General features: G+C 53.5%; 5 protein-coding genes across 5 annotated transcripts; 2 read left to right on the top strand and 3 right to left on the bottom strand.

Annotated features, from left to right (window-relative positions):
• Positions 1-913: 913 nt before the first annotated feature.
• On the top strand, positions 914-2,175 carry LDX57_003903 (tRNA maturation protein LHP1; the record flags this gene model as incomplete). Its single annotated transcript, XM_046085558.1, has 2 exons — positions 914-1,989; positions 2,064-2,175. 2 exons carry the CDS (start codon positions 914-916, stop codon positions 2,173-2,175), a joined length of 1,188 nt encoding a protein of 395 aa, XP_045941521.1.
• A 336-nt stretch (positions 2,176-2,511) lies between these two features.
• LDX57_003902 (uncharacterized protein) lies at positions 2,512-3,011 on the bottom strand (the record flags this gene model as incomplete). Its single annotated transcript, XM_046085557.1, has 3 exons — positions 2,512-2,572; positions 2,673-2,895; positions 2,993-3,011. The coding sequence occupies 3 exons, from the start codon at positions 3,009-3,011 to the stop codon at positions 2,512-2,514; spliced, it is 303 nt and encodes a 100-aa protein (XP_045941520.1).
• Positions 3,012-3,416: 405 nt separating this feature from the next.
• On the bottom strand, positions 3,417-5,529 carry LDX57_003901 (putative RNA binding protein Ligatin/Tma64; the record flags this gene model as incomplete). Its single annotated transcript, XM_046085556.1, has 3 exons — positions 3,417-4,504; positions 4,559-5,414; positions 5,509-5,529. 3 exons carry the CDS (start codon positions 5,527-5,529, stop codon positions 3,417-3,419), a joined length of 1,965 nt encoding a protein of 654 aa, XP_045941519.1.
• A 297-nt stretch (positions 5,530-5,826) lies between these two features.
• On the bottom strand, positions 5,827-8,196 carry LDX57_003900 (lytic polysaccharide monooxygenase auxiliary activity family 9 protein). The gene has a single exon (XM_046085555.1). The coding sequence runs from the start codon at positions 7,118-7,120 to the stop codon at positions 5,987-5,989; it is 1,134 nt and encodes a 377-aa protein (XP_045941518.1). The 5' UTR covers positions 7,121-8,196; the 3' UTR covers positions 5,827-5,986.
• Positions 8,197-11,865: 3,669 nt separating this feature from the next.
• SPT23 (putative membrane-tethered transcription factor (SPT23)) lies at positions 11,866-16,274 on the top strand (the record flags this gene model as incomplete). The annotated part of the gene is made up of 4 exons (XM_046085554.1): positions 11,866-12,567; positions 12,631-13,529; positions 13,591-16,087; positions 16,143-16,274. 4 exons carry the CDS (start codon positions 11,866-11,868, stop codon positions 16,272-16,274), a joined length of 4,230 nt encoding a protein of 1,409 aa, XP_045941517.1.
• Positions 16,275-16,748: the final 474 nt, after the last annotated feature.

Raw genomic sequence — 16,748 nt, 5'->3', positions numbered from 1 at the left:
CATGACCAAAGGACAAGAGCAAGGCTGGTATCAGATAGGAATGACTGGAATGGCAGATCTGAAATATTTTAAAGAAATAAACTTTCTTTAGTTCGCGAGCTAGAAATGTTACTCAGACCCAAGGTACTCAATTTACATTGCAGCCCTCGGTGGTTGGATACCGTTTCTTTAAAGCACAGCATAAGCTTGGATATCCCCGCCGGTTTCAAGATCGGTCGAAGCAGTGGCAGTGGTGCGAAGCATCCGCTCTCCTTGAAAAGGTCCAGTATTCGGAAGGTCCTCTAGTGACAGTACAATGGTGGATAAATCTACTCCATACTACACCGGCTGAAGATCAGAGAAAGAGATGTTTACGGTGTACAGTACGAGAGAGCAGACACGGGACGTGCTAAACCCAACGCGGCAGACCCTTACCTAAGCAGCATCTGCCTGACTGCCTCAGGTGTCGAGCGTGGCCGCAGCTCCGCATCGAAAAAGAAAATTTCCCCCGCCGCGCATGAATTAATTTTCTTTGAATTGTTTTCCCCTCTTGCTGCTCCTGAGGAATAAAAGAACGACATTTGCTCGCAGGTGTCTTATCCCCATTCATCTCTTCCTCACCTTAGGTATGCATTTCCTCAGCGTTCTCCCGCTTCCCCCATCCTCGCACTTTGAAGGCGCGGCCGCATTGGCCGTGAGTCGCGTGTAGAGCAAGCTTGCTTCCTGCGACAATTTTACGTCGGTTGCTTGCATTCATTTACCTTGTTTTCGTCCTCGCGTCGCAGTTGCTTGCTTACAACTGATCTATTATGAGTCACATTTGTTAACGCTTTTCGAAAACTCTAGTGTTTCAATCTTATTCTATTCCCCTTATCATCTCACTCACCTCTTCCCTAATCCTTTGACTTTGAGTCACCCGCCACACACATACATAATGTCCGACGAACAGAAGACCGTCAACGCCGAGGCGACGCAGGATGTCCAGAACGTTCTTGCTGAGCTGAAGGGCGACGGCGAGGCCCCCGCCAACGGTACCGAGAAGAAGGAGGAGCAGGCCCCTACAGAGGATGCCGAGGAGGCTCGCATTGTCGCCGCGGCCGCAAAGCTGGGCGAGGAGTCGGCGGAGGCTACAGAGAAGAAGGAAAACAAGACGCAGGAGCGCGATTCGCGTAAAAACAACAACAGGGGCCGCAACGACCGGTTTAACAACCGTCGCAACAACGCCAAGTTCGACCCCAGCTCGCAGCAGATCACGGACGACCCCGTCGAGATCCGCAAGCAGGTCGAATTCTACTTCTCCGACTCCAACCTGCCCATGGACAAGTTCCTGCTCGGCAAGGTCGGCGGCAGCAGCAACCACGCCGTGCCCCTGGAGCTCCTGCACTCGTTCAAGCGCATGCGCCGCTTCCAGCCCTTCAGCGCCATCGTCGAGGCCCTCAAGACGTCCGAGACCCTGGAGCTGACCGACAAGGACACCGCCGTGCGTCGGAAGACCCCTCTGCCCGAGTCGGTGAAGGACTCGCACGACCCCAGCGTCGTCAAGGTGTTCGAGGACAAGGCCATGGACCGCAGCATCTACGTCAAGGGCTTCGGTGAGGAGGGCCCCACCACCCAGCTCGAGATCGAATCGTTCTTCGCGCCCTACGGCCCTACGAACGCCATCCGTCTGCGTCGTGCGCATGACAAGACCTTCAAGGGCAGCGTCTTCGTCGAGTTCGAGAACGAGGACAAGCAGAGGGCCTTCCTGGCCCTGGACCCCAAGCCCCAGTGGAAGGGCCAGGATCTGTTGATTAAGAGCAAGAAGGAGTACTGCGAGGAGAAGGTCCGCGACATCGAGGCCGGCCGCATCAAGCCCAGCAACGGCCGTGGCCGTGGGCGCGGTGGATTCCGTGGTGGTCGTGGCCGGGGTCGCGGTGGCGGTGGCGATGACAAGCGTGACTGGCGTGAGCGTCGCTCCGAGGACCAGAAGAAGGGCTTCGGTGAGCGCAAGGAGGTTCAGAAGGATTCTCGGTAAGATCTGGCCCTCACTGTCTCTCAGTGCATATTCTCTTTCTCAATGATGCATACTAACATGTAAAAATTAGTGGTGTCCCCGTGATCCAGAGCACCTCGACCGAGTCGGGCCAGAAGCGTGGTCGCGAGGAAGAGTCCGCGAACGGCGATCACCCTGCCAAGAAGGTTGACGCGAAGGAGTAATGATATCCAGATACATTTCTTTTCTCTCCTACTTTTTGCTGTGATTCTATTATCGTATTTCCCCCTTCGACGGACCAGACCCTCACTTTCTCGCCCATGAATGGAAAAGGAAGAGAAAGAAGGGAATGAATGTAAAGCATGGTTTGATTGCTTGCGATCTCAAAGAAAAAGGAATCTTTTGCTGGAATTTGAAATGGCGTTTTCAAAAAAACCTGTGTCATCTATTGAATTTTTTACTTCATTTGCTAGACCAAAAGTCATTGCTAAGACGATGTCTCCTTACCCTTTACATCTTCTATCCACCTCCATCCTATACACCAACCAACCCAAACAAAATCAAAACTCCAAATCATAAGCCAACGTATCCTCACACAACTCCTCCCTCAACTTATGAACCCTACCCATCACGATTCAACCAATTAGCCCCAACCCAACAACCAAACCAGAAACCAGCACGAGGGGGTAACCAGAGAGAAAAGACAAAAGGAAACACGTACTCCAAATGCGCCGGATGCACCGCATACCCCTCAACATGAGCCGGTGTTTCCAAAACCGCCACAAGACCCATATCGAAGCCCTTGGCGCGAGGCACGGAGATGGGCAGTGGCTGGTTCGTCTTCAGGGACACGAGGCCTGGGATCTTGCCGACCATGGCTTGCGAGACGCGGGACCAGTTTTCTAGTTGAGAGGGGGTGACGCCTTGTTTGAGGCGGAAGAGGACTATTCGGTGGTTTTGGGTTAGTTTGGTATGATTATGTGGGTTTGGTAGGTGGGTGGAGGGGAGGGAGAGAGAGAGGACGGAGGGGAAGGGACGGACCGATGTGGTAGACAGGCATTTTTATTTTTCTGGTTTGCTGTGGCTTTAAGATGAGGTGTATAGAGATGTATGAAGGTGTATGGAGGATTATAAACAATGGATGGTTGTAGATTGAGAGTGAGTCAATCGATGAGGGGAGATGGAGAAGGATTTATTTAGTATTGCGGAGTATTTGCGGAGGGGAAGAAATCGGGGTGTCTCCGAGTCCAATCCTTTGGAGAGATCGGGTAAAGTGGTCGATGGTGATCATTCTATTTGATCCAAGAGATATAGAGACCGATCGATGAGAATATGCTTGGATTACTCTCTATACAGTGATGTTCATCAGGATTAGCTTACTGAAATGAGCAGAAATTGTAAATATTCCTAAACCAACTCGGGATATCTAAAGCCGATAGGTGCCGATGACTCTACAGCATCAAGTTCATTTCTTCTTCTTAGTCTTATCCACCGTGTCAATCCATTGCGCCTTCAATCCCCGTCGTAATAGTGCCGTCTCCAATGCACGTCGCTGGTCACCCTGTATGAGAACCTCCATGACCCCCTTGGGCGCGCCGTTCGCCTGGGTCACGCTGGTGCTGCTGGCACACTTCTTCTGCAGTTCCTCGGCCAGCAAGCCAGGGATGATCCCGAACACCTCCAGGTTGGAAACCTTGGTGACGGTCTTCGAGCCCGTTCGGCGCTCAAGAATCACGTTGGCTTTGGGGGCTGTCCCGGGTCGGGGCTTCACGTCCGCCAGCGTCTGCCCGGTTCGGAGGATCACATAATGCCTGGTCATCAGGCTGTTATCTTCCACAATTCGCTTCAGGAGACCGTCACGAGTGGTCTTGCCGCGGGCAATGGTGCTCTTGTCTTCGGCGGATGAGGATGTGAAGATGGTGTTGGCGAGGAAGGGGTTAAGATTGATAATGCGGCGGTTCTCCTTGCTGACGATTGGGGGGCTCTGGGCTTGAAGGTATTGGTCCAGTGCGTTGGAGACGTCGGGGTACTTGTAGAAGTTCCTGGGATCGGAGGTGGATAGCGGTGCGAAGATGGTCGGTATGAGCTTGGGCGTTGGCCGGTAGAGCGCTTGAACGTTGAGCGTCTGACCGACGGCAGGGTCTCCTCCATCATTCGCCACCGTTTTCTTGTTTCCACCGGCGCCAGTCTTTCCAGCGCTCTCGAGGGCATCCTTGTTGGGAAGTTTGTAGGGAACAAACTGCTCCACGCGGCGGTCATTGAAGTCCACATCCAATATAACGGTCTCTTGGCCATTGCGGTCCTTGGACTTAACCAATCGCTGCTTGTCCAGATACTTGATGAACTTCTTGACGTTCTTCCAGCTCGTCTTTTTGATGAGGTAGAATTGCGCCTGCTGTGCCGTGTATATGGGAAGATACGGCGTAATCATATTCGAGATGAGAGCGGAAGGTTGGACAGGAAGGGAAAGACCGTGGTTTGGGGATGAGGGATTGTCCTGCTTGAGCTTGTGTAGGGAATAGAGGAATGCCTTTTCAAAGGCCTCGTCGATCTCTGCGCATAGTCAGCAGCTGCAGAGTACTAACGAAAATTGCATGTTGAGATTACCTTTCATAGAAGGCTCCTTTCCCACCGGAGCTGCTTCTTCTGCCTCGGGCTGATCCTCAGGAGTTTCACCTAGAGGCTCTTCTTGGCCCTCAGTTTCGCTGGCGTCTTTCTCAGCCAACTTCATATCATCGACACCCTCCTGAATCTCCTCAGCACCCTCCTCCTCACTCTCCAGATCCTCGTCCCAGCCCTCGATATACTCCGGAGACGGTTGTCCCGGCCGGGAAGATGAACTCCACGCCCACAACTCATCTCCTTCCCAATGCAAGCCCCGTACCGCATGTCCCTTTGTGCCCTGGACTTCTCCAAGAGCCGAGATATCAATCTCGCAGATCCCAACGAACAATGGCACTGTATGTCGGTCCAGACCCGCCACCGCAACCACCGCTCCCTTGACTGCACGCTCAGGGAATGGCGGTTCATTCGCCAGACCCGGCGTCATCAAGTCCGCACCCCCCCGCAGCTTCTGCATCACGAAGTCCGGAGTATGCACCAGTGGAACGATGTTGGGGTTATTCCACAGGGTATAGACGGTGGGGTACAGGCGTCCGTCGGCACCGGGGCCGTGGTCCAGCCTGAACCACAGAATTCGTTCCTCGCTGCCCCCATGTGAGCCGACGTACACGGTGCCTTGCACCGCTTTCAGCTGAGGCCCCGCTGTCGTCGTGAAGCGCGCTGACAACGAATTATCGGGTAGAAGCGCATTTCGGATGGTGGTGAGATTGGGCGCGGCGGGGTTCGATGCGCTCGCGTCTTCAGTCGACGTATTGGAGGGAACCTCGATCTTGTAATCGCTGATGATCTGGTCGGCAATTTTCCGACGGTCGGAAGATCGCAGAGGAGAAAGGTTTTTGATCTATGACGGACGGTGTTAGCTCTTGTTGTTGAGCAAACCCTTTTTCTTTCTCTGTTTTCCGTCGGAGAAGCAGTGCGGGGGAGGGGTAGCAAACCGTGGGCTTCTTCTTGAACATGGCGAAGGATGGCAGTGGATCAAGGATAGACAAGAGTGTAGGAAGCGAACTGTACAGCAAGACACAGGTGATCCGGCACCCGTGAACCGAGGAGTCTTGGTGAGAGTAGAAGGGTTGAGAACTTGAGAAGGGAGAAAGTAATGCAATGCTCGACTCAGAAAGGCGCCGCAACAACAATCGGCCGCATTTCCCCGCCTCCCGTCATTTCGCTTCGTCCTCTTACTCCATGCATTCTACTCAAGATATTTGCCATATAATATACTACTTTTCAGAGTTTAGAGAAGAAACAAAATGGAGGCTTGAAGTTCCAAAAATGAATTTTTCTAGTTACACACGTAATGATCTCGGATCCATTATTTAAAAGGTAGAAAGTAGGTCCAACCCTTCAGGTTGAAGATTGTAGGAAAAGAACGTCGATTCGGTTCAAAACCCGGTTTCCTGTGACCTATCGATTGATTTAAGCAGAAGTGTCACGAGCGTGCTTCTTGTCGGTGACCAGCCACGAGAAGGTCTCGCTGAGGAGGCTGAGGAACTGGTCGGCAGAGAGCGAGTTGAAGTACTCGGTCAGGCTGCCGCTGCTGGTGCCGGAGGGAGCAGGGGCGGTGGAGTCAGAGCTGCCGGTGGAGGTGGCAGCGGCGGCGGTGGTAGCGGCTTCCTGGACCTTGGTCTGCTGGGCAGGGGTGCCGGTGACGGTCACGCTGGCGACAGCGGTCGAGGTCTGGTAAGCAGTAGCAGTGCTGGTCTGGGCACCACCGGCGGCAGCCTTGGTGGTAGAGGGAGCGGCAGTGGCAGAGGGAGCAGCGCTGGAGCTGGCAGAGCCGCTGGAGCCGGAGCCGGAGCCGGAAGAGGCGCCAGAGTACAGAGCGGGACCGGGGATCTCGTAGGAGTCAAGGCTGGAGTAGATGCTGACGAGGATGCCGGGGTCGGAGTCGGTGTAGAGCTTGGTACCAAGGGTGCCCTCGGGCTTGTCGCTGCCACCACCGGTGACCTTCAGGTTGAAGCACTGGGGGTAGTTCTGGGCGCCATCCTTGTTGCCGGCGGAGTGGAGACCGATGATTTCGTGACGGAGAACGTAGTTGCCGGCAGCAATGCTGTCGGGGACGGTGACGGTCCAGCTGTTGTTGTTGCTGATCAGCTCGTCGGAGGCCCAGGTTCCGGGGGCCTCGCTGCCGTCAACCAGACCCTTCTCGTCGATCTTGAAGAACTCGAGGGAGGTCTTGTCGACCTTAGAGCAGTCACCGTTGCAGTTGGCCAGGTAGGTGATGACGGGGCCGTGGTGAGACTCGGGCCACTCGGTCCACTGCAGCTCGACCTTGCCACCGGCAGCGATCTCAGCGGAGATGGCACCGGGTTTAGCGCTCTTGTGGCAGATGATGTCGGCGTTGGAGTAGTCGCTGCCGTCAACGAAGCCCAGGTCGGTGGCCTCGGTGGACCATCCGATGGTGTCGGGGGGGCTGTCGGTGTAGGCGTAGGAGGTAACGATGTATCCTCCGTAGTACTTGCCGTCGACAACGGCACCCGAGACGTAACCGTGACCGGCGACCAGAGCGGCCGATCCGAGAACAACACCAGCGATCTTAGCGATAGACATGTTGTATGTGAAAGTGATTAACGCACAGCGTAATCGAGTTAAGAGACCGAATGGGTGGGATAATAAAGAATGACGAAAAGAATGGTCTTCAATCAATGAAGCCGAAAAGAGAAAAAATGAGAGAACGGAAGGTTCTGAGACCCTGGAAAGAAATGAATGCGGTGGTGATGAGAAAGAAGAAAGAGAAGACGATTCAGCATCGTGAAGGACCAGCTTTTTATATGATTATGGCTGTTGCCCATCTGTCCGTCTAAACTCCCCCCGCCGGCGCTCAGACCAAGACGGTGTGCTTCGAACGATTAATGAAAGGTTCGTCGCAGGCGTTAATGCGGCACTTTGATAGATTGTCTGACAGCTCTTCTCCGATCTGACTGGTTCGGAGCCCCTCTGATAGGTGGAGATTGGTCGAGTGAAGGCCACGGAGTCTGAGATTGATGAAAGACAAGCACCGGGGCCTTGTCCAAGGACGCGCCGGTAAGTTCCAGCGTTGAAGAACGAGTCCACTCCACCAGGAACGGGGGACTATTTGGGAGCTAGCGCTGTCCAGAACGAAGACCGCATCCATGGCCCTAAGACGGAAGGCTCACTAAAGCAGGGTTTCTTTGTGACCATAGCGAGTCAGGGGTGGAGCCCCGTTCCTGGCGCTTGCCTGCGACAGTCTAGGTTTCAACATGTGAGCTATTCTCCAGCCTGCCAAGGGTCAACATGAAAACTTCTTCCTCGTGGTTCGGAGCAATTACCCTTTCATTCGCGCCTGGATGACGATAGGTCCCAGTAACAATTAATCACTCGGAAATTTGAGCAGCGAAGCCAAATTCTTGGTTGTTCGTGAAAGAGAAATTAGAAACTGGATGAGCGCAAGTCGGGCGCTCGGCCAAATCGGATTTGCTCCACGTGCCTTGCCTTGCCCTGATGCCGATCCTGACTGCTTTCATTGACTACGGAGTATACAAACTTGACCATGCTACGACTCTTTACGGAGTATTTCTTTCTTTACTACTGCCTGCCTATAGGAGCGAGGTAATTTACTTCGAGGTGTTCATCTAAACAAAGCGGCCAGTTAGGCTATTTCCTCCATGATAATGTCAGTCTGCTCCCTCTTGCGGCATCGTTGCCCGTGAAACCGCTAAATGCATCGTGGATACAATATAAAGCGGGCTCCATCGACGGGCCTGGCAAATTCCCCCTGCCTCCCTAGCCATGGCGCCATGATTCCATCCCGTCGATGGAGATTAGGGGTTAAACCGTTTAATTGCAGGAGCCCCTATCGAGACCCTCTCTGGGAATAATATCTAACGGTGGCCTGCCTACGATTTAGGCCCCATTAGCGTCCAGCTTATTTACCCGGGGCGTCTAACTTTCATTGCTAATCCGGTCGATGACCATTGAAAATGTCCAAAGGTACGAGAATGACGACATTAGCTGCCATCCTGGTTGATTGACTTGATTGCTTTCATTTATTTCTCAGGGCCAAGGGATCCCCTCTTTCGTATGCCTGACACGCCCCCTAACGAAGCGCTCGGCTTTATCTAAGACAGGAGAAGCCGCCAACAAGGTGGCGACTTGGCCTATGTGGTGTACACCGTATATTAAATTAATCTATGAGTGGGACTGTGATCCGGGCTGCCTGCAACTATCGTCAATCACATCCTTAGACTGAAACATCCAACGGTTAGCGTTGCCGCCATGTCTGACCCAGGCCCGTCCGTTCGAATCCGCTTGGCGTCTCGCTGCGATTAGTCCGAGCTTTTTGCTCGTAGGGCTTCCGGATACACGCCGACATATGAAACGACTGTGCCACTGTGGACGTCCTACCAAGTACCAACGCGGTTTATGCTTAAATCGCGGCGGGCAGTGTCGTCTTCTGATTTTTACCCTATCCGTAGTTTAGGCTTCTTTGCCGTAACGCCGAAGTTGCATCTTCTAAGTATTACAGGGCTCCGAGATTATTGAGTAAGATGGGGGCCGTCATTTCCAGGGAAAGCCAGGCATGCTTATCCGACAACACCGCACCGCAGTTGTGTAGACCCAATGAAGAAGACCTTTCGGGCGAAAGATTATCGCGAGCGAACGCCGCAACTACCAGTGCCCAAGATAGAGACTCTGGAGCGTCTTTGGATTGGCCACTCAGCCACTCACTAAATGACCCTCCTTATTAGTTATTTTTATTTTCATATATCAGGATCTGTGTGGGTGACTGGATGTGAGGCACACCTACCCGTGTTACTCTTTCTAAGGTATCTTTGACGGGCCCGAAATCAATGTAAACGCCAATAATGTCACTTATGGCGCCGGATAGAAGGCCCGAAATTGACTTCGTGTGCTCCATGTCTCACAGAGATCAGTTTCTAGAAGTAATCAAAGTATATTTTTAGATAGCCACTTAGAAGGGATAGTTTCCCGATAGTTAAAGCCTCATTCGGACAGCCAGCTTTAAATATACTTACCTATGATTGTGCTCGTAAATCCCATTGACGGATCAACTAGGAGTCTTTCTCCGCCCTGCTTTTGAATGGCCTTACTGGTTAGGACTCCGTGCAGATGCACTACAGCAGCAGTAATGCAAGACACACTGTGAAATCGTCTGGATTTTGTCGACACTGGTCTAGACGTGAGGTCGAACCGGGCACTACTCAGTACTATGTAGCCGTAGATGTTATCTTTTGTTAGATACTCCGTACTCTGTAGTTTTAAACCTTACTGCTGAAGATGTGCTGGATTTCGACCTATGGAAGTCGTTCATCTACTGTTTCTAATTGTCAAACGTAAGCTGATATCAGGGTTTCTATGAGCGGCCTGCCACCCATATACTAGAGGCTGGGGGACTGCAGAAACCCTATCCGGAATAAGTCATTGAAAGGTCACGTACTTCCAATTAGACCAGAATTCTCAGCTAGGCGATGGTCAGTCCTTGCAGTACCTGATATGTCAACATCAGTTAATGGTTACCAACGATGACGACACCGAACGACTGCAAAGTACGAAGTAGAAGCAAGCGGATCTATCGAAATATACTGAGTAACAACTACCTACGACTCCTTCCAAGATCGGCCCAGCCACCGAACGCAAACCATCACAGACGAATCCTGCAGCGATCACTATGGACTCTGGAAGCGAGCGAACCAGGAAGCGGCGCTCGTATCTCTCTCCGACATCGACCGAAAAAGAGACGTGATCGCCGACGACGGAGTTGCTAGCCCTGTAAGGCATGCAGCCAGGCCTGTCAGGTCTGTAGGTGACTAGGTAGGTAGGTAGGATAGGGCGAAAAGGACCAATAATTTGTTCTCCGCTTTGAGTACTGTACATGCAAGCTGTCAGACTGTCCATCACCATCCAAGACAAAGATCTAGTACGGCGCTTATCATTATTCCAAACCGGGCGAAGATAAAGCGGGAAGGACAGCAGACGCTGTACTCGACAGCAGACTACTTAGCTGGAGAACACGTTACAGCGCCTTGTCCCCTGCCTCGTACTCCGTACTACCCAATAAGACTCCCAGATGCCTGGGTACTGACTACCAGCTCCGTAGGTAGACGGACGGACTCGTGCCCGCACGGGCGTCAACGATAGGCGGGATGGCGTAACCCCGGACGTCTGGGAAGAATGTACTAGGTACTACATAAGGTAGTAATAGCATGACGACGGAGTTCCGTTGGCATCTGCCGGTGAACAGCAGGTGAACAGTTGTAGAGCAACCAAAGGATGACGTCCGTGACCATCGTATTCCACGCCAGAAGACGATGAGTCGAAGAAAAGTGTTGAGGACCCGAAGGAGCGCCCGTCAAGATCTTAGTCATCGGTACGTACCACAGCGTGACCGATCTTACCTGCCCTGTAACGATACGCAGCCTTACCGCCGCCCTGTCCGCACTAGTCTGGATTGGGCCACCTCCTGAGTCATCAGGTCACGGCAGTACCCAATCATAGGCTCTGCATTGGACGAATTGGCATTCGGCACCGAGTTCCTCCGAACCGCCATGTGTGGCCGTTGCCCAGACAGGCTTAGCGCCAGACGGGATGACCCCTGCCATGTAACTTACCTTACTGTACCTGTACGGTAAGTGGCCATGCCCCTTTCTCCAGGCTGCCGGCTTATCGCACTCTTTTTTGGCCTTTTCCTCTGCGACTCTTTGAGTTACTCACTAAGACTCTCTGAGAAGGCGAGAGGAGAGAGGAGTCACCACTGCTACTCCTACTACTGCTACTCCTACTCCTGCTGTCATTCTCACGGAGTCAGGTCGACCTTTTTTTCCCTACGACCCACCATTCTTTGCTTCACCACACCGCAATCAATAGTCCTTTCTTTTGGCGCCCACCGCCTCCGACCCTCGCCTCGCCGCTCTAGTTTTTCCCATCCTCTTCTCCCCTTTCCCTCTCCAGGACGACTGCGCCGCCCCGTCTCCGCCCTTACGCCCACCTTACCTTACTCTTCTCTTCCCCAGAGCATAATCTCACCCTCCCCCTCAATCCGTCGATCCGTCAGAGCTTCCGACCTCCGCTGCGATTTATTTCGATCGATGAGGGGTGCTGTCAGTCCGAAAGGTTGGACCTGTGCGCCGTGAGCGACCTTCATCTTTCGCCTGACCCGGCCAATTCTGTGCCGACCGTCTTTTGTCCTGGTTGTACGATCGGTGTTGGAACGCGGTGATTTGTTTGGATCTGGGACGCCATTAGGAGGAAGTTGGTTGGCGTTGTAGGCCTCCTCATCCCCCCTTGGTCCTGCGCGTTTCTCTGGACATTCAAGGATGGGACCGGCTGAGGCTGCCTCTTCGCCCGTGTTCCCCGTCTTGGACCCGATTGTTGTCGACGACGATATGGAGGCGGTCTACCAGGACACCAATCTCGACTTTCTTGACCCATCGGGCCTGTCCGGGACGACCGAGAGTGCTGGCCGCGACTTCGACGACCTTTTTGCCCATTCCACTTCTTCCCGCACCGTCACCGACTCAGACTCGACGTGTTTGTCGCCGGCAGAGTTGTCTGTGAAGCGACCATACCCAGAAGCCGATGTGCTGAAGCAGCCTAGCATCGTGAAATCAGATTCCCCCGCAGAATCCCCCGACGATTCCAGTCGCAGTTCTTCGTCAGAGTCGCCGCGGAACCATATTCGAGCCGCCTCGCTCGCCTCGTCCGCCGTGTACAGCGAGAATCCAAACATGCCTTTCGGCTACACCACGGAGGAGTGGGTTAATCCCGATTTGATGCCGGTCAAAGAAGATGATACGTTCTCGTTCGATCCGTCCGTGTCGCTCATCGATGGCCAATTTGGCGCGGAGCCGGATCCCACCGAGAACGTCATGATGAACTCCGCCTTCGATTTCGAAAGTGCTGCCAGTAGCCCGAGTCCGTTGAAGACCGATCCTCCTCCGCAACCAATGTCGCAAAGGGGCTCTAGGGGCCATTTTCGCAGCACGTCTAATATCACCGCTAGGCAGTCTTCATCCCCGGTAAGGCTTCCCATAATCGCGCTGACTCAAAACCCCCCTCGCTAACCTTGATTGTTGTCAAAGAATTTTCCAACGGGATCTTCTTACTTCAACATCGGCACCAAAGAACAGTCTCCATTTTCGGCCTCCAAATTCCCCGTCAAAGGAAAGTCACCGTCGAATCAATGGGGCGGCCACTCTCCCTCCTCACTTCTAGAGGAAAGCTTTGGAGGAATCAACATGAACGGCAGTTCTCCGATGAGTCATGGTTTGACCTTCACGCCCAACACATTCAATTTCGGTCTCAACTTTGCGCCGTCCCCCGCACCAAGCACCGTCAAACCGGAATCCCCTCAGCGTCACATGTTGACCGTTCATCCGACGTCCCTCAAGTCGCGCGTGGAAACTCAAATTCCCATCCGACTGACCCTCTTCCCGTTGCCCACCGGCGTCAAGAAAGTAAGGCTACCTAGCCATACGATTTCGAAACCGAAATTCCTTGCACCTGCGTCCGCCGAACGGTCCGCCGAAGTCGTCGAATTGCACACCAGCCTTGTTTGTACCAGTGCGATGCAGGACCAAACAAAACTCAGGAAGGCGTTCGCTCGAGCGAGAGGCGAGGATCGCTACCGCGCGTCTAGTTCGAGCCCTCAAACATATAGTGACCTGCCGGAAGACGAAAAGCCACTGGATGGCGGCGAAGTGAAGATCTGCACTGGCTGTATCCAGCGTGAGCGGAAGCGGGCTTTCCGAAAGAAGCAGAGAAAGCCAGAAGAAGACGAATTGTTCCAGAAAGACGAAGAGAAAAGAGTCATTGTTTTCAACACAAATGAGATTAAAGAGTGGACCGAGCCTTCCAAGAACGCCATGCCGGGATATGGTGACACCCCAGGGCCGATCATTCCTGCCGGTGCCATGCAGGTCGAATTGCCTATGCGCATAGCGTGCTATTGCAGGCACCAGAATGAGAAACTTGGATTCCAGTACGTCATCGTCAGGCCCCCCTCCTCTCTGTTTCTCTTTGACTGACATATTTCTGTACAGGGTCATCTTTACGGTGAAGGACTACAAGGACAATGTTATTGCCCAGGCAATAACTAATTCCATCATGATCACCGATGACCACAAGACTCATGCGCCGCCGGCGGCTCCTGCCCCTGGTCCTTCGCCTGCTTTGCCAGATGGGACACAACTCCCCGGCGTTGGTGTATTCCCCTCAGGCCCTAGCGTTGACCAAGGGAAGACGCCCCAGCAGGCACCGTCACCATCAGCAACGGATCTCCAAGGCTTGCAGCAAAGGTTCAATTCCCAGTATCAGCTCAATGGTGGCTCTTTTCCCTTGCCACAAAACCAGGCCAACGGCACTGGCCCCTCCAACTCGCAGCCCTCTCGAAGCCTTTCCCGCCAGACATCACCGAATGATTTCCCGGGACCGATGAGCAAGCGGCGCAAACATAGCAACTCCGGAAGGGTCCCGTCGGAATTGACCATGACCAAGCTTGAGGGCGTTCAGCCCTCTGCCGGCGTCTCCAATGCATCCGGTCTTGGTAACGACACGCAGTTTTCGGCGCCCCGTGCATTTGCCTCCCCCGTCGAACGACCTTTTGTGACCTCGAATGGCATGTCAAATCAATATGCGAACGGCCCGCCGACACCCGGGAGCGGCGAGAATAATCCATTTTTCAACCCCGCCGCGCAACAAAGCCTGGATAGTTTCATTCAGCAGCAGCTGATGTCCGCCCCGAACTCGGCTCAGCCGAGCCGCCCTGGAACACCCGGGGTGTCTTCTCGCAACACATTCCAAGACCAAAGTCTTAACATTTCATTGGGCCCTAGTCCTTCGACTCCCATGTGGCCGCCTATAACTAACGCCGGCAACCGACTACCTTCTGTCATCCACAAGCTGGTCCCCGCCGAGGGCTCTATCACGGGAGGGACGGAAGTAACGCTCTTAGGAAGTGGATTCTATCCTGGAATGGAAGTTGTTTTCGGTGATACGTTGGCCACAACGACCACGTTCTGGGGCGATAAATGTCTCAATTGCCTAACTCCGCCCTCGCTTCACCCCGGAATGGTGGCGGTCGTTTTCAAGCATGAGCATCCTACTTTCGGTCAACTGCAGCCAGCTCAGCCCCTGATGCCTAAGCAACAGCAATTCTTCCGCTATGTAGATGACCGCGAGTTGCAAATGTACCGTCTTGCCCTGGGTATCCTTGGACAGAAACTTGGAAGCCAAGCAGATGCGTTCCAGACGGCACAGCAGATCATGGGTAGCGACACGAAGTCCATGTTCAATCTGCCGAAGGATTTCCAGGGCAGCTCTGGCGGTCATCAGCGCCAAGTCCCTGGGTTGGAATCGCAGGGTAAATTGAGTGACCTAGACTCGAAGATGCTCACTTACCTTGAGTTTATTGATCTTGATGACAACCCACGCCCACCCAAGTACAACAGCCGCGGCGGAACTGGTCAAACCCTTCTTCACTTCGCGTCTTCTCTGGGACTTACCCGATTTGTTGCCGGGCTTCTGGCTAGAGGCGCAAATCCGGACGTGCAGGATAGCACTGGCAACACGCCCATGCATTTGGCGGCTCTGAACGGCCATGCGCACATCGTTCACCGACTGCGACTGGCCGGCGCTAATGTCAACGCTCGTAGCGTTCGAGGATTCACTCCGGCCGACTTGGCCACGACGTTGCCGGCGCACCAGGCTGCTCTAATCCCTGCGCGTCACTACCGCTCGCGCAGTGTTGGATCCTTGGGTTCGTCACGACGCAGACATAGCAGCTCGGCCTCGCTCCATTCCATGTGGGAGTCTTCTTCAGGCTCCTTCGATAATGCCGTCGACGATTCGGAGGACGAGGAAGAGACCGACGAGGAGGATGTTGTCAGCTTCACAGTATCTCGACGAGCCAGCGTTCATCAAGATGCGCCCCCTCCGATCTCGCCTCCCGAGCAATCCGGGCCCGACGGAGATGCACGACCGTTCTCCCCTCCGGCGGCTCTGGTTGCTTGGCGAAACCAGCTTCAAGCCCAGATCAACCAATTCCAGCAGAGCGTTGCCAATGCATTCCCTAACCTGCCTGCTTTGCCGCCAATGCCAGCTTTGCCCGACTACCAAGCCCACCCGATGATGCGACGCATTACCAACCTCGTCCCACACCGGCCAACGACCGCGAGGTCGGCGAAGGACGGCTGGTGGGATATGTTGACGGGCAACTCTGCGCCTAGCACCACTGAGTTACCCTCTTACGAGGATCTCTATCCACGTAAAGAGGAGGACGAGGAAGAAGCGGCGCAACTGAAGAAAACGAGCATGCTGCAAGCGGCGACGGAGGCTGCGTTGGACCAGCATTTCGAAGCCCAGGTCACCGAACAAGCCAGCTCGTCCCAGACCCCCGCGGCCAAACATGACAAGGATGACCTCAAGGACATCCGCATTGGCCGTAAAGTGATCTCTCGTGAACAGCAAAAGCACCTTCGAGAGCAGCAGGCTCAGAGAATGAAGGGACTTGGCAACGACCGGAACCTCTACTTTATTTGGGTAAGTCCTTGAACGTCCCGTTCGATTTCCTTCCAGTCACTAATCTTTGTCACAGATTCCTCTTTTGATCCTGGTCATCGGCGCATGGATTCGAAGCTACGTTCCAGGTATTTGGCAGGGGTTCTCGAGCGGTATCGAGTTTGTCAAGTCCCGCTACGCGCAGCAGGCCTTGGATGTTGGGGTCTAATCCTTTTTCTCTCTTACATTATCTCTTATCTCTAACTCCCTCTCGTCCTCCACTGACCCCCTATCCTATCCTTTCCTTTTCTTTCCCCATTTCCTCCTCTTCCCCTTCCACCTTTCCCCTTTCACCATATTTCCTTTCCGTGCACCCGACACTTTTCTTTTTATTGGAATGTTGTTTTCAGCCAGGGCGTTCATGTCCCCAGAGTGGGCGATACAAATGGGCCTGTTTTCTTTTGTTTTACCGAATACTTGCATAATGATGGGATATGACACTTTGATCTTGATTGGATTGCACTATTGATTTGACGTGCTGTACAAAGTCGTTCATTGGATTTTCAGAAGGCTGTTTTTGTGATATGAAGGACTTGATTACTAGGTGAATGTATTGATGTGTATACACCGAATGGGCGCGTGTGTATATAGCTCCCTATTCCTATTATAGCCAGAGTTTCTCCAGTACTTTGAATGTAGATCG

This window comes from Aspergillus melleus (assembly GCF_016097325.1).
Source record: "Aspergillus melleus strain CBS 546.65 chromosome Unknown contig2, whole genome shotgun sequence".
NCBI lineage: Eukaryota > Fungi > Ascomycota > Eurotiomycetes > Eurotiales > Aspergillaceae > Aspergillus > Aspergillus melleus.
This window is presented reverse-complemented; position numbering and strand designations above follow the sequence as displayed.